The sequence below is a fragment of the Miniopterus natalensis genome, chromosome 19 (genome assembly GCF_054644295.1).
Source record: "Miniopterus natalensis isolate mMinNat1 chromosome 19, mMinNat1.hap1, whole genome shotgun sequence".
Lineage (NCBI taxonomy): Eukaryota > Metazoa > Chordata > Mammalia > Chiroptera > Miniopteridae > Miniopterus > Miniopterus natalensis.
In genome coordinates, this window is record NC_142099.1 from 15,419,563 (window position 1) to 15,435,734 (window position 16,172).

General features: G+C 41.7%; 1 protein-coding gene across 2 annotated transcripts in view; it reads left to right on the plus strand.

Moving 5' to 3' along the window:
- The window catches only part of PRRX1 (paired related homeobox 1), a 64,693-nt gene that overhangs the window by 33,486 nt on the left and 15,035 nt on the right, over positions 1-16,172 (plus strand). For both annotated transcript variants that reach the window (XM_016221414.2, XM_016221415.2), the window contains exon 2: positions 15,747-15,922. In XM_016221414.2, the coding sequence (XP_016076900.1) occupies positions 15,747-15,922 (176 nt within the window). The remainder of the gene's footprint in view (positions 1-15,746; positions 15,923-16,172) is intronic.

The following is a 16,172-nucleotide window of genomic DNA, read 5'->3' on the forward strand; positions in this document are numbered from 1 at the left end:
TAAATATCCTAAGGTCAGTTTTTGGGGTCCTATCTGGTATTATGTTTTTGGAAATTTTCCTTTCTTACGCATCAGGTTGCTTAAAGTGATGCTTCTCAGGAGCCTGGGGAGTTCAGCAGAAAGTCTTTGGTGGGCTGAGTGACTGCAGGTTCCTCACAGAGAGGTGCCTGGACTTTTTGGGTGTTTATTTGGCCCACTTGGAAAGTCCTTCAGAGCTCTCCTATACATAAAAAAAAAAAAATCATACTTCTTTATGTTCTGAATTTGCATTTTGTATTTTTAGTAACTTGGATACACATATACTTCATAGATTGAAAAAAAGATGAGGAAAGTTAAAAACAGGCCCAGACAGAGGAGATAGTGGGAGATGATGGACAGAGATATTAGGGTGGAAGTCTTAAGAATCAGAGCAGCCCCGGCATCCTGACCATGAAAAGTAGCAGGCAGGGCCACATTATTAGCACTGACCTTCCGAGTCTATAAAGCATGGTTTGTCTCATGCCCAGCCAAAACCAAGCTCCATGCAATTACCAGGATGCTATCTGAAAGGCAAAACTGCTCCAGACACCCACTCCCCTGCTGAAAAACTCCATTCCTGACTCCCCTGCGTGAAAAGATGAAGTCCAAGTGCGTGTTGTAAGAGGCCCTTCCCTACCTGGCCCTGCTTTCCTCATGGCTTCGTCTTTCTTTTTTCAAGGCTCCCAAATACTCAGCTGCAGCAGCACAGGAGGGTCAAGATCATGTCACTTACCAGCCCTGCAATGCTGAGACGTCTACTTTTCCAAACCTTTAAAATTAGCACAATGACATGCTCCTTCATGGGGCTGAAGTGAGGAATAAGTGAGGTGAAAATCCCCTATTGGCAACGAGTAATTCTGCTTTCTCTCTCTCTACTCCATCCATTACTAACAGCCTTTTCCTCAAAATGTATGGTTTGTGGTTTTCCCCCCAAAATCCAGCACAATTAGGTATTCCTTTTCTGTGACTCTTTTCTCACGTATTAAAATATAGCTGATCCCTCCTTTGTGCCACTTTTTACAGTGTTTGCCCTGTTATTTGACTTAGCTCATTCTTTTCTGAAGTTACTCGTTTATATACCTGGTTTTCTCACTAAAGAGTGAGTGACTTGGGGAGGTGGAGGCCATCGACCTTTCATACACACCAACCAGTAGGTGTTCAATAAACATATGTTGCATGAATAGAAAGAAAACACAAGACAGGAGATCTGAATTGATTCGTCATTTGAATCCCACAGTCTAAAGTCTCATATAAGCCCTGAGCATGAAGTGACAATTTAATTTGTGGGCATCTGACTCTTCCATCTCTACTCAGGCCAGATGCTTTGCTTGCTTCGTTCAAGAATTACACGTTTGTCGGACTCCCCCTATGGAGTTGGGGGGTGTGTGTGTAAGTGTGTGTGAGTGTAGAGCAGACTCACATTTCTGCTAACAAATGTAATTTCCATCACAAAAGGACTAAAAAGAGAACTACCCAACTTAGTTTCTTAATGGGGCTAACCAGTTCTTTACACTGATGTGGTTGCCTGAGTTCACGTTGGAAGACATCACATTTTGATTTGTTTTCTCGTGTTTTCCATTGGTCTGACCCATGAGCACCCTCTGAAGGATAACACTCAAATTTAAATTTTACTTATTTTGATAGCACTTAAGCAAAGACAATATAATGTGGCTTTTCCATAAATGGCAATAGTAGAGTATTTTAAACAACTCAGGGATTCCTGAAAGCTGAGGCTGTGGCAGCTTAGTGATTGATGACGCTGAGTGTATCAGATGGGTCCTAGATCTACACAATTATCTTGTTCCCATTGACCTTATGCACAATCGGATTTATGCTCCCACCATTCTGGGAGGGTTTTATAACCAGTTGATCAGTAGAATATAAATATCTTGTGGGCTATAAGTTCAAATCTCAATTTTTTGCTAAATTGAATGCTCAGAAGTGTGTCTCCGAACTAACCGTGAAAAATCACGTGAATGCAACCCAATCATATTGAGAAGTTGGTCTACTTATCTATTTCAATTTCTGCTTTAAAATTATACCCAACACACTCCTCCATTTTTTTAATAGTTTTAGGAAGGAAATTTCATAATCTCTACATTTTCTCAGGATCTCTGGTTCTATGAAAAGCAACTAGAGTAAAGCTTTTCAGAACTTGGCCTCTGTAGCCAAATGAACAGGAGTCACGTGTCAGTTGTGTGCCCTTGGACAGGCTGCTCAACCTCTCCCAGCCTCAGTTTCTTCATCTGCATTATGGGGATGATAATAGCATGACCTTTTAGGATAGTGAAATATGAAATAAACACCTAACAGTGGTTTCTGGCAAATAGGAAGTACTCAGAAGTTGTTTTATTAAAAATACTTAAGTACTTAACTTGGGAAATCACGTCAACCTAACATCATGGTTGATGAAAAGTACACAAGAAAGGTACAAAATATTGTCTCTGCCTTCACAGAGTTATGACATTATATGATAATTATATAAGCATATAATATGAATCATATAATAGAATTCTATAACAATTATCTAATAATGTCTTATTTCTATGCATAGCATTTTTAGAAAAATCATTATATCATCTCATAACAATCCTATAAGACATTTAGGACTTTGTTTATTCATTTGTTAGTAAAGAAACTGGAGTTTAAGAAGGATGTGTGAGTTTGCTGACAGTGAGTGATAGAAATGGGACTGTATCAGGGCTCTGTCTCCTACCTACTGTCATCTCTAATACATGCCACTCTCTCCCTCTGGGTAGCTATTGAGACTGAAATACATAGAAAACAAAGACGACAGCATAACCGTGTATAACAATGAGCTAAGTTATAAAAATCAAGCACCTGAGGCAATTAGTTATTTAATTATTAGAATAATTAATGTGATCTAGAGAAGCTGGGGAAAGTAAAATAAAATTTTAATTAAAAATAAAATGTTACTCAACATTGGTTTCCCCTTACACTGAATTAGATAAATGTTGCTTTCCTTAGTTTTGCTAAACTGTATTAAATCATAAAATTGTATTAAGTGCTTTTCTCTTATACCATAAAGACATTTGGAATATAAATGAAATAGCATATGTGAGGTGTTTTATGATCTTTGGAAGAAAGGCACCTTAGAAATGCAACCTCACAACCCTCAGAAGTTATTAACTCAATTGCATTGTCTCTGGCTAATAGAATTCAGTTCCTTCCAACTGCCCTGAGAATAAAGTAGAGGACATAGGTTTCTAGTTCTTTCCCTGAGGTTCAAAAATCTGTAGGCTGTGGTTAACTTTTGGCTTGAACCCACAAAAAACACACTCCAAATATTCATCATGTCCAAAGGTTAAGGAGGGTACATAAGATGTAACTGATTTATAGGCCACTGATCACTGCAGTCATTGTCTAGGACTGGATGCTAACTTGCCTTCTCAGCTGTGCTATATCCTTAAAGGACCTGGAGATGCAAGAGAGACTTTGGAAAGCCAGTGGCATATATCTTCCTGTCTCCTGTCTTGAGCTCCCACAAGGAATGATCTTGGAGAAACTCACCTTCGTGATGTCTTTGTTGAAACAAATGGTAGACAGATTTGCCCCAGCAGATCTGCAGCCTGTGGCTAATAGACTATACACCAGACTTCTCCCAATCCTTGATATTAGACGTTCTCTCTGGCTCTGGGAAATAAATTGTTTTTCTGGATGTTCTCCTTTTGGAAGAGGCATCAACTTGGAATCTAATGAACAGGCCTAGATTCTGTTGTTACTGGATCCTCAGTAACATTATTTTTCCAGCTCTGACAAGAAGCTGCTTTTGTAGAGAGACTCATAAAACTTACCCAGTGGCTTTGCTCTGGACTTTGAAACATATACTGTAATTGTTCCAAAGTCTCATATATTACTTGGGTCCTAGTGGGTTGGTGTCAATGTATGAAGACCATCCTAGTGATTCATCTTTAATGCCCCTGTTCCTTTTTTAAATTTTTTTGCCACTTTCCCTCCTCCATGTCTGCATTACGCTGCAATTTAAGACCCCACTAATATAGTTCTTGGTTGTACCAACCAGCACAACTTCACTTGGAACCTTACACTCTGCTTTGGTTTATTTAAATTTTAAACATCTGAAATATCTATTTAAAATACTTTTTATTTTTTGTTTACAGCTGAGTCCAGCTGGCACCAATATCACATGAGTATTTGTCTGGAAGCTCCTACCTAGAAACTAATATGTCAAAGTGAGTTACCAGATAAAGTTGGCATGAGACTAGGTAATGATGATATGTCTCAGCACTTTTAGTGGGCTATACAGAAAGCCCAAACAAGTGAAATGTTTCCCAATGCCATGGGTTGGTCTTTTCCACTGTGGGCAATCAGATCTGCTTCTAGTTCTCATGTTTATAGCACTGTTACAGTTCAACCCGGGATTCTCTGAGCTGAGTCACATGTACACCCACAGAGACACATATCCACACATCCACATCATCACATATACACAAACGTTTTAGGAGAAATATGTCTCCCATCTTTAAATGTTAGATTATTTTAAAATTCCAGAACTTTGTAAAAGTTTTCATCTTTGCTCCTTCTCCATTGTTTGAAACCTGCTAAATCTGAACGTTTTCTTTAAAAATTACCTCAAAGAAAATAAGCATTCATACCATATTGAAATACCCTGATATCCACAAAGATAATTAGTAATATTATTTAAAGCATTAAGAACACTGCAGATTTAACTACAGAAATGCATATCCATAGTTAATCCATTGTTAAATTCATATATTCTAAATAAGAGATAATTAGTAAATAAATACATTATTTTTTAGTATATCCTTCTGTGAGTGCACAGATTATTCACTGGTCAAGTATTTGAAGAGGAATTTATAATTGAAAATCAGAAAGAGATACTAAAAACATTCTAATACCATGCCCCATTTTACAGCCATAGAAATGGAAACCCAGATTGGCAAAGTTATATTCTTAAAATCACATTACTGGGGGAAGGGGAGAAATCACGTGACTTTTTAGGTCCAGACAGAGTGAGAACCCAGGCTGTTTGACTTCTAATCCACTGGAGTTTGTTTTTCTCCCCACCATTATATAAAGTTTTCTTTATGATAAAATTCTATGAAAAAAACTTTTATAAACACTGGATTGTTGAAAATGTAGGAAAGAGCATAAAATCACTATTATGTAAATCTGATCTGTGGCTTTTGACGAATTAGAGATAGTCTTTGATATAAAAAAAAAGGGTTCTCCCAAGTCAAGATGTTAACCATACTGACATCACTTGGCCACCAAACCTAGTGCCTGTTGGCTTTGAGAAGAGCTAGAAATGGTGCTGAAACTGGAAGTCTCCAGGAAAGAAAATCATAATAATCCTCTAGCCAAGAAGATTTGCCCCAAACTAACAGATCTGTAGTAGAGAAAGCAACTTAATGATGCTATCAAGGGTAGTTTGACTACTACCCCTAGAAAACCTTAGTATGGAAGTAACCACATAGAACAAAGTGAAGGGACCGCAGCAGAGGTCTTCAAAATACATCTGACTAGCTGCAAGGGGGCAGCTTTCCTTCTAGGTAACTTCCTCTTTGGTAAAATAAAAAATTTTTAACTGCAGCTTACCATGTCCCTCACTTTTTCCCAAATCAGTTACCATACACACACTTTCTTTAACCAATTTATGGCAACACTGTGTTTATAAAATCTGATTTCTAAAATCTCTTCTTCTACCTACACACCCAATCAGTAGATGATTTTTATGAGTTCCTGAATTTGTAAAATTGTCTAGACTATTCCTAAGATACTTTGTGCTAAAGGTGCTGACTTGCAGTAGGTTAATAACCATGTCATCAAATACTGTGCCATTTTAATTGGAGTTGCAGAGGCAGAGAAGAAGCGAGGAGAAGGCTGGCAAATGAAAGTCCTATTGATGGTTGGGGAATGGTTGGGAAGTGAAATCAAAGACTAGCTTGTCCCAGTTTGTTCTTCCTCCTGGTTTGACATATTGCCATCAAAGTCCTTTCTTGAAAGTAATTTAAAAGTTGGAAAAAATTTAGAATAGTGGACATCTGAGCAAAGATGCAGGGGAAGAACACCTGTATTGATGTTCAAGGCACGTTAGAAACAGATGCCAAGGAAAAGAATGATTTAGGTGGTGACTAAAAAGCCATTGGTCTTATCTTTGGTTAACTTTTCTAGTTAAATCTTCTTTTTCATCAATAAAACATATTAGGTCTTTCCTCCATCCTGGCTGCTTCCTGTTATGAATTGAGCAGTATGAATTCTTCATGCCAACTTTCAGATGATGGGAGTTGGAAGTGGAGGCCATGACGTGAGTCACAGTGACACACAGATTACTCATAGGTTTCCACTCCAGGCAGACAGAATCACCTACTAACAAGGAGTTCTTCAGGGCTCTTCAGCAACAGGGGACATGATTCAGTGGAATATGGATGGACTTTTGGATGTTTTGCCCAAAAACTGTTTTTCTCATATGACTTTAGTGCATCATCTTCCTTGCTAGTTTACACAGTCACATATCCCTGGAGAGGAAATCACCATATGATTAAGGTTTAGGTGTGGTTGACAGGCAGTAATGTTCCTGTATGTTGGAGAACGAATTAGCCAGCTTTTACCCAAGCTCCTACGGCAATGAAAGGGGATAGAAGACTCAGTGACTAGAAATGACTCACTAGAAGATGATACAACCTAAAGCTAAACCTATATTTTTTGGAACAGAAATAACTGTACTAGGTCATGTCTAAATGGCCAGTAATTCCATATGCGTCATCATTATCAAAGTCAGATGTATTGGGTGCTACTAAGATGAACAGGGTTCTATTGCACATACATTGCTCATCTGGCTTCAAGGTTTACCCTCTCATTGGGGAGGTAATTACTGGTGCAAAGTCATGCACAAGGAAAAGTGCATGAGAGACCTGGGTAACACATGCTTCTGGAACTTACATGCCTTAGAGAGAATGCAGTAGGTCTTTATAACAGGGACACTTGTGTGCTGAGACTTTACAGGAATGCATCCCTGAAAGCATTGCCAGGTTTGGTGGCTGAATGTGAATGACCAGGGTGTGAACAATAGGAATTTTCACCAAGCACAGTTAACACATCCATTTCGTCATTCACAGAAAGGTGCCTGAAGGAGGCTGGGCACTAATGCTAGATGCTGGATACCACCGTTAACAAGTCAGAAAAGGTTCCCGCCCTCATGAAACACATACTCTAATGTGAGACAATATCAATAATTACAGATTCACATGTGTTATAAAGCAGAAGGTTCCACTGCTGGAAGGAGAGTAATGAGGGGGAGGCTGCTTTTGGTCGGTGACCAGAGAAGGTCCTTATGAAGAGCTGACTAGTAAACCAAGACTTGGGGCAGGAGAAGGAGCCATCAATATAAGGAGCGAGTGGACGGGGTGAGGCCTAGGATGTATTGTTTGGCAAAAAGAGACAAGGTCAAAGTAGAATATAAATGAAAGACGAGGAAAATGTGTTTTTGTCACCACCATCGGTAGCACAAGTAGAGAAGAGTGAATGGAGTGACAAGTCACAGTGCAGCTGAAAAATGGACGCTGATCTTCAAGTAAGACAGAGAGGCCCGTGCTGGCCGTGCCATCTGACCACCGACTCTCTTTGGTGCCTCGCTCACTGCGGCTCTGATGGCCACCACATCTACTGGAATATCTCGTCTCTATTGTTACTTTGCTTTTCCAGGGCTCGCTTGTGACTTCATTCTCCAAGTCAGTTATAGAGTCCCTTGCATGTAGGTGGGCTACATGCAAGATTTCTCCACATTTCTAGAGCACCTACTTGCATGGCATGCAGTAGATGCTCAATAAATATTTGTTCAAATGGATGAATGAGGTGTTAGCGAGAGGTGTGAAACTGAGTGTGACCATTGTTAGGGGCACCAATTTGGGGACTAGCCTAATTGATATAGACAGTGTTCTCAGCAAGACTACTGTCACCTAACCCATGGTTACGAGGTCAAGGCTGGTTGAAGAAAGCAAAGAAAGAGCAGTTATTCCCATTTCTGTTTAGTCAATTTAAAGGTTAGAATTACTGTCTCTTAGAAACTTCTCTGGTTTCCTTCCTCTCTAGATTGTGCTTTTTAGATGAACACATCTAAATGTGAACTAATTTAAAATAAACATATTAATTTCAATTTGGAGACTCATCTGTGCAGAATGCTCTGGGCATGAAGGAATAGGTCAGTCACCTAAGCTTTCTCCAGGCATGTGTAGTTCTCCAGAGTATAGTTCTCATCTGATATATTTTCTAGCCAAATGTTTTCTAGAACAAAGACAAAAACAAAACAAAGCAAAACCAAAAACATAGCAACAGAAGGGCATGATTCAGTTGTTTCGTTAAACAAATAATTATTGAAAGTTTTCTGCTAAAAAACAAAAACAATCCTAAAAAACCATGATGCTGGATTTGAAAGAGATCTTAGCACCCTAGCCCAACCTATAATTTTTGCCAGGAAGGCCACTGCGGCCTAACATTGCAGATTTGGTCCATAATCCTTCTCAATGAGAACCTGCGCCTCCTGACTGCCAATCCAAAGTTCTTCCCACATTTGTTCCACAATAGAATTTAAAGCAAAACAATAAGAAAATGTGGATACCCAGTCATTACACTTGTAAAACCATGTATCGTCTCTATCTTAAAGCAAACCATTTTATAGACAGGAAAGTTGAAACCCAGAGATGTTATAGGGCTGTATGTTCCTCAAAAAATGTCCAGCTTTCAACTGCGGCTGAAGCTTTAGCTTTTCTTATTCTTGAAAGAGAATTTCAATTTCCTTTCACTTAACCATTATTTTTAAAATGCCAAGCTTCTTACGTCACATTTCAAAATGGTCACATTTGAGCATATTTCTGTCTTCATATGAGTTTGCTACAGAAGGCTGGAGTAACACCTGAGAGGGGCTTTCATTTCCCCTTCAGCCCTCCTCTTCTACTCCAGTTTCCCTTGGCTCCATCTCCTCTTGTGATGAAAAGCTAATTTCTGTTCCCTGTGGCTTTCTCTGCTATAGGCATCTCGACCTTTTAACTTGAGATGAAGAAGTATAAGGAAGCACAAGTCATGCTTCTGTTCTCAAGCATTCAGATGCCTCATACTTGTCTTCATAGTTGAGTAACAGAGTCCTGTTCTGTCGCCACTGGCCTTCCGAAAGCTGAGCTTACTCACTCATTAAGCACATCTCCTCCGTTGCTATCTGCTTTCAGTTTTATTTTGTTTTCTTTTGTTAAAAATCTGTTTTTTATCAGATTTGTCTTTAGAACATTAAAATTTATTACTTAAAAGTGAATCATTAAAAAAAAAGGACCTAGGGCGGTCGCCTCCCATGAAGACACCAGTTTCTACTGCTGATGTCAAGACTGATGTTATGTCTTGTACAAAATGACAACAGCCTCACTACAAAGGGAAACCGCTACCAGAAGAAGGCAGTGCTGCATGGCTCATCTAGAGCTCTGTATCTTACTCAAATCCCAGGCACTTGCGAGGGGACCACACACCTGGAACACAGCAAGTTTAGAGAGCTTTTAAAACCTCGGTCAGAATGCACTCTTTTCCCAGAACTTTGCCTTCCTGGGTTTCTTTGTATCCCTTTGGAATTTATCAAAGCACTCTGACATTTAGGGAAAAAACCCTCACTGAACAAATATTGAGTAATATGACCCAACTTTTGTGTTTTTACACATGTGGCAACCAAATTAGTCAACCCAAGGCAAATAGGCTGGGAAATCATTGAATTTTCATAGCCTGGTTTTAGCCCTTGGCCTTCTTTCTCTTTCCTGCCTTTTTTAAAAAAAAATATTTCTCATGAGGCTACTTGTTAGAGGCATCAATTGCTTACCTGTTTTCGAGGGCTAGAATCTGCCTGCTTTCTGAATGTTTCTTTTCAAAACCTAAATTGAGAAAGAAAAATTGGCTTGTCAGAAAGCCAGGGATTGACTAGCAGCAGAAAAGTGTCCCAAATGGGGCTTTTTGGACAAACTTCTAGGCATAATTTCCATGTGCAATTTTCCATGTTTCAGTTCTTGATTTTTAAAGCTTTTTTCATTTTTCAAGCTCCCTAGATATCAATTATGCTCTCCATCCAAACTGTCATATCAACATATTTGAATGGTTGTCTTACTTTCTCCCCAGGTATGTTGTGATAGGAATCTTACTGAATAGTTAAATACCAACAGAGTGAACAGGAAGACAAGGAACAAGGGATGTTGACTAGTCCATGTCCAAGGGGAAATTGTAGCACCTCTGACCAAAGGCCTATGATGTGTCAGACTATTTGCCTGCTGTGTTCATCAAACTTTCAAATGACCCTAGGAAGTAGGTAGTCTTACTTTTGTTTTATTGTTTTGAAAACTGAGGCTCAGAGAAGCGAAGTGTCTTACCCAAGACCACACAGCTAGTAAGTTCAGGGTCTGTAGGAAAAGACAGGTCCTTCTGATTTCTAAGCCAGTTAACTTCCCACTTTATTCCACTGTGCTCCCCTCCCCGATTATAGTTTAGTTGGGTCTGATTAAAACATTCTTATTGTTCACTTTTTTTGACCTCCAAAAGTGAATTGAAAAGTGAGTCAATAAGTGATTTATCCAATTGGGAGTAGATTACATGTCTAAAGCCAGAATTTTATGATTATCAAAAAGGGAAGGTAGTCTGTTCAGTAACTGAACTCCTATGACAGTAATCTCAATATAGGAATATTTTATGTCTGATTATTCATCTGTATTTACTGAGCATTGCTAAGAGCTTCGATGAAATACAAACATAAACGTTGTACTCTAAAGTTACGGTCTAAAACAGAGTCACATGGAACAAGCCAGCATGGGGCAAATGATCAGCACAGCCCCAGAAGAAAGTTAGGGCTCTAAGAGAGGACTGCATGCAAGGCTTGCTGTATGTTGTTGGAGGTCCTGGGGTTTCTGATTAGGAGTCCTTTCAGAAGAATGTCTTAAGAGAGTTAAAGAGGAAAAGGCAATATGAATTGTGCTAACACTTTGGCTCAGTGGAACACATTGGTCCTAGAGAGGTGGAAGGAAACGTGAGATGAAGTCAAACACAGTGCCAACCGCAATACGCTATCTCACATTCTTCCATGTTTTCTGTTTTGAGGGAAGGCTGGCTATACTGAGAGAGCTCAACTTTGAGCTGTATCGACATAAAACTGTGTTAGCTTTAGCCAGAGCTACTGACTCATCTTTGTGGTCAAAACCATTCAAAATAGTTAATTTTGCACTTTTTACAGCATTTTATTCTCCCAAGAAAATATGTTCCCCAAATTACACTTAAGGTGTTTTAATGCTATTGTATAAGGTTTAGGACCAATACTTGACTAAAAATAAACCATGGTTAGGCCAAGTTGACAGTAAGAAGGAAAAAAAAGATATGCACATCAAAAAGCATAACGTAACATTCCGAGTCTGGCCCCTATAAGGTGATAATGCACCCTTGGCTGACAATAGGTGCAAAGCTGGGTATTTGTACAGGCAGAGACCTGGCCCCCTTCAACGGATGTGAGGATTCAGTGGTGGACGATGCCAGGTGTGCTGTTGAAAGGTATGGATGTGCTGCTGACCTTGGCTTTGGTCACTGTGATGCGCTAAGCTCCATCTATAGTCAGCCCAGTTAGGCGACCCACGTGCCACTCACCGGGGCCCATATTAAAAGGATGATGTCCTAATTGCAACTGAAACTTAGTGTAACCAAAGAAACGCAAGTGGATGCCGCAGCTCTATCTTGCTGCTTTTCATAGGCCTTGCAATAAAAGCTAAAACGGTTTTTAGTGGCTTTTGCAATTATACCTCCCTTCAATTTTCTTAAGGTTACAGGGCCTGAACCACACAAATCCCATTAAAGTAAGTAGTTGTTGTGCAATGCAGGTCCTTTGAAAACATTCTTCCATACCCATAAAATGATCAGCGGGCTGCTCTTCAGATCCGCTCGCCTGCCATGTTTTCAACCAAAAGGCAGGAGACAAGCTTTGATGTGGCCACTGGTTTCTGCTACTGAAGCTGGCGTTTTATCTTCTTGCATCAGAATTCTCCCCAAATTGACGGGATTTGGGCACACACAACACATTGCTCTTCAGATTTTATTCCTAAAATATGTTTTTGCTGTACCTTGAAATTATACTTGGCATCCCAATTTGGACTGTCTAGGGCTCCTCCCACATGACAGAGAGCAGAAGAGGGTCAGGGTCTTGGGGAGTTAGCTGAAGCCCACGTGTTGAGGGCAAGGCCTTCCTGAGTAGGGATCATGGCTTGCTGCCTGGTCCTCAGTCATGAGGATGGCACTTCCCACTGTCTTCTCCACCGACTCAGGCAGCCCCATGTGGAGTCCAGAGTGAATTTCATGCTGGAGCCAAGGCTGGAGCTAGTGCTCCTCTCATGCGCAGCACATACACTGTCATCTGCTCTTGAGAGTGGAGTGGCATTAGGAGTCCTGGCTCAGCCACACCTTGTATTGTTATTTGGGGCAAGTCACTTTATCCTTCTAGGTCTTTTTCACCTCATCTGTCAAACACCAGGGTTGAATTAGACAATTTCTCTGATTTCATTTCATGCTAGTATTTTATGATTCACTATTGCACCTGGTCATGCTTGCAATTCATTGTCATCTGTAACATACATAATCATCCATAAAATCCATAAACATGTTGGATTTGAAGCATTATGATTCTGGTAAAGATGCACCCATGTCCCCTGTGGTTATTCTGCAGCTGGGCAAATCCTACCCACTTCTGAATTCCAAGGAATGAGCTGCTTCCTGACTGGACATCAGTACTTATGTTCAGTCTAGAATCTGATGAGCTTCTCATAGGTCCTTCCGATGCCCCATTCGTAAACCTCTACAGCATTTAGTTTCCTCTCACGCTGCTGCAGAGACTGTGCTGGGCCCTGTGCTTGTGTGTTCATGCAGGAAGATGGGGACTCACACTTTATGATTCGTGAGCAAAGACAGACGAGCCGAGAGCTGCTGCTCAAGCTGTCCCTGTTGCCCCCTCACTGTCTCTTTCTATTACACTCACACTTTGAAGGACATTGGCCAGACCCAGACTCCCTGGACCCCTGTCATTTGTGTGTCTTTCTCACCTTCGACATGATCTGGACTGGTGTTTTCATTTGTTAAAAACGACAAGAACATTTGCTGGGAAACTTTTGCCTGAATGGTCTCAGGTCATCATAGCTAGTTACTCTCTGTCAGAAACTCTAATTCTCCATTTCCCTGGCTCCCACTCAGGGGAGCTGGTGGTTGATGGTGGACAGTCAGTGGGATTTGAGTGAACAGTGGAAGATGTCAAACAACTACCGAGAGATTCTGTAGCAGGTCATGGAACTAAGAACAAAACATAAAATACTCTTGTTCGCGATCACAGTTTGACAGCCCGGGAAATGGGCTTATACAACAGCACAAAGGGTTGTGACTTTGTGGTTATTCCGGAGAAAGCATTTTCTCTGAGGGAAAAAAACAAATCATGGCATTGGCTTAATAAGGGATTTCCTCTATACGGTTAAAAACAATAGCCTATGGTCTTGTTGGTCTCGGTCTAGGGTAGGTATGGAAGCTAAGGATTTTTTGCAGACTTCTGTCTTAGGGGAACATGAAATGCAGGTTGTGGTGTTGTCGTAAAGGCCCAGATGACCCAGAGAGGCATGAAGTATGAGACAAACAGAACTGTAGACAAAGAAATTTGGGAAAGAGAAGGGGAACACCAGGAATGACTCCAAATATGCAAATAGGAAGAAAAATACAAATGCAATGCAATGAACTGCTCACAGGTGTTTGATCCTAGGTGCTGGCATTCTAGATTCTAGTGTTGACATTGTTGTAAATTAATTTTGCTGATAACTAAACAGTGGTGTAATTGGGGATGTTGGTTAAAATATTCCAGGCCTTGAGAGATCCCAGAAATCATGATCATTAAATTGGCTCCTTTCTCAAGATGCCACCGATCTGACCCTGCTGTTGAGTGTCACAGTGGTGACTTCAAAGCAGATCTCCTAGCTGAGGTATAAGGAAACCAGAGAGGTGGTGGGCCAGACCGACTATGAAGCCAAGAGATGACTATCGGGGCTGCTGAGTGAGAGGAAAGTGGTTGAGATCATACAGGTGGGTTTTTTTCCTGCAGAAACAGTATGCAAAGACAAGAAAAGTTTCCCATTTTCCCTGAAAACAAATTTTCAAGCACTTACTATATCTAGATGCTTTAAGAAATGTACCATCTCTTTTCTAAGCTCTGAGGGCATTGCTCGTGGGGCAGCCTGCAGGAGGAAGAGGTCTCTGACCAGAAAGATTTAAAAGTCTCAGTTGTTAGGCACTGAGAGACCTGGGTAGGGAGCTCCTGGATTTAAGCTACACTCTGAATGCACACCCACATCTACAGCATTCCCTCGATTTGTAATAAGGATAATATCAGAGCTCAGGTAGGCACCATTTTATTGGGACATCATACTGGAGCGAGTGGTCTCCTTGAGTGTGTTGTGTGTTTATAGTCAGAGAGGATCAGGAGACTTTACACATTGGAAAAATAGCCGATAGTGCCTTCCTCTGGCATGTGGAGCACGTAGCCAAGCTCCTCTCTCTATCCTCTCCTACCCCACCCGTTTCTCTTTGGGCTGATCTCTTTGTGGAGAGAGAGCTCTTGGAAGTGGATGTCCAGTTCATCAGGCCAGGCACAGGACCAGGGCCCAGCAGCTCATGTTGTACGTCTCTGCTGCACAGACTCGGGAGGGGCATGGTCCTTGGAGTGACAGCTTGATGGGGTGTTAGCATTGCTGGTTTTCCGCTCAGTTCACCCCACTGGGCTGAGCAGGGGTGGCAAGACAGGAGCACATGAGACTCTGGCTGCTGTAAATGGGATGGATGATCAGCTTGCCGGGGTACTTTTGGAGGAACTCAGAGGACACCAAGGAGGAAACTGGACAGTGAAAACTTGGGGTCATGATTCTCCAAAGGACACTAAGGTCTTCAGGCCCTAGACCTCAATTTGGGGGTAAAACTGTGAGAGCTCTTTCCGTGCTGTTCCCTGTTCTTGAGTTCTCACAGCATGACAGGGCAAGTCCCAGGCCACGGTCAGCTTAGGTCGACGGTGCAGCAAGCACTAGCCCTGCTCTAGGCTGAGGCTGCAGCAATGGCACAGAGCCTTGAGCAAATACAGTTGGGGATTACTGGCTGTTTCCAGGAGTGACTGCACAGTAAAACAGAAACCCCTCTCTCTAATCAGTTTGAAGGTGGCATCTCCTCTATAATTCTGAATTTGTTTAGGTCGCTATGTGGAGGAGAGGGAACCAGGGGAGAGGTGGTCTCCTTGATTATGAAACTATATGAATGAACATAATATTGTCTGAGACAAATAAGGTCGAAAGCCATCTACTCTCTCCTCCCCCAGCTCTAGAGAACATGGGCAGCAGTGAAATTTTCCTTTAGCCTCTTTGACAAAACAGGCTTCACGGAGCATGTGAGAAACGTCCCTCTGACAGCTCAGGTCTGGTCCCAGATTTCAAAGCTGCAACCAAGCATCAGAACCTCCGCGGTTCTTGGCACAGGACCTTAACGAGCACCTATGCCCACACCTGCACAGAGGACGTGGTGTTCGGCTCTAGCACCTTGGTAAAGCTGTTTGAGCAAAGGAAACAAGATCTCACTGTAGATACACAGTGAAGAAGTGTAAAGGGGAACCCCCCCAATGTGACTTTTGCTCCTTATCATCGGTGTCTTCCTTCCAGATGATCAGCTCAACTCAGAGGAAAAGAAAAAGAGAAAGCAGCGGAGGAACCGGACCACCTTCAACAGCAGCCAGCTGCAGGCTCTGGAGCGCGTGTTCGAGCGGACCCACTACCCCGATGCTTTCGTGCGAGAGGACCTCGCCCGCCGGGTGAACCTCACCGAGGCCAGAGTGCAGGTAAGCCCCGCGCTCCCCTCAGAGGCGCGAGGGGGCCGAAGGACGCGGGTGGGGGCGGCAGACGGGGCTGTCCTAACCAATTAGGGTTATAAATGGACGGCATGAGGGCAGCAGCAGTTTCCCGTGTTTCTTTAGGCAGCATAGTATTTTTAAAAATCAAACTGATTGCCTTTAGGTGGGGTGAGGAGGATTATGCTTTTAGGTGGGGGGGGGGACGACAAAGCTTTTAGGTGGGGAGAGGGGGACTATG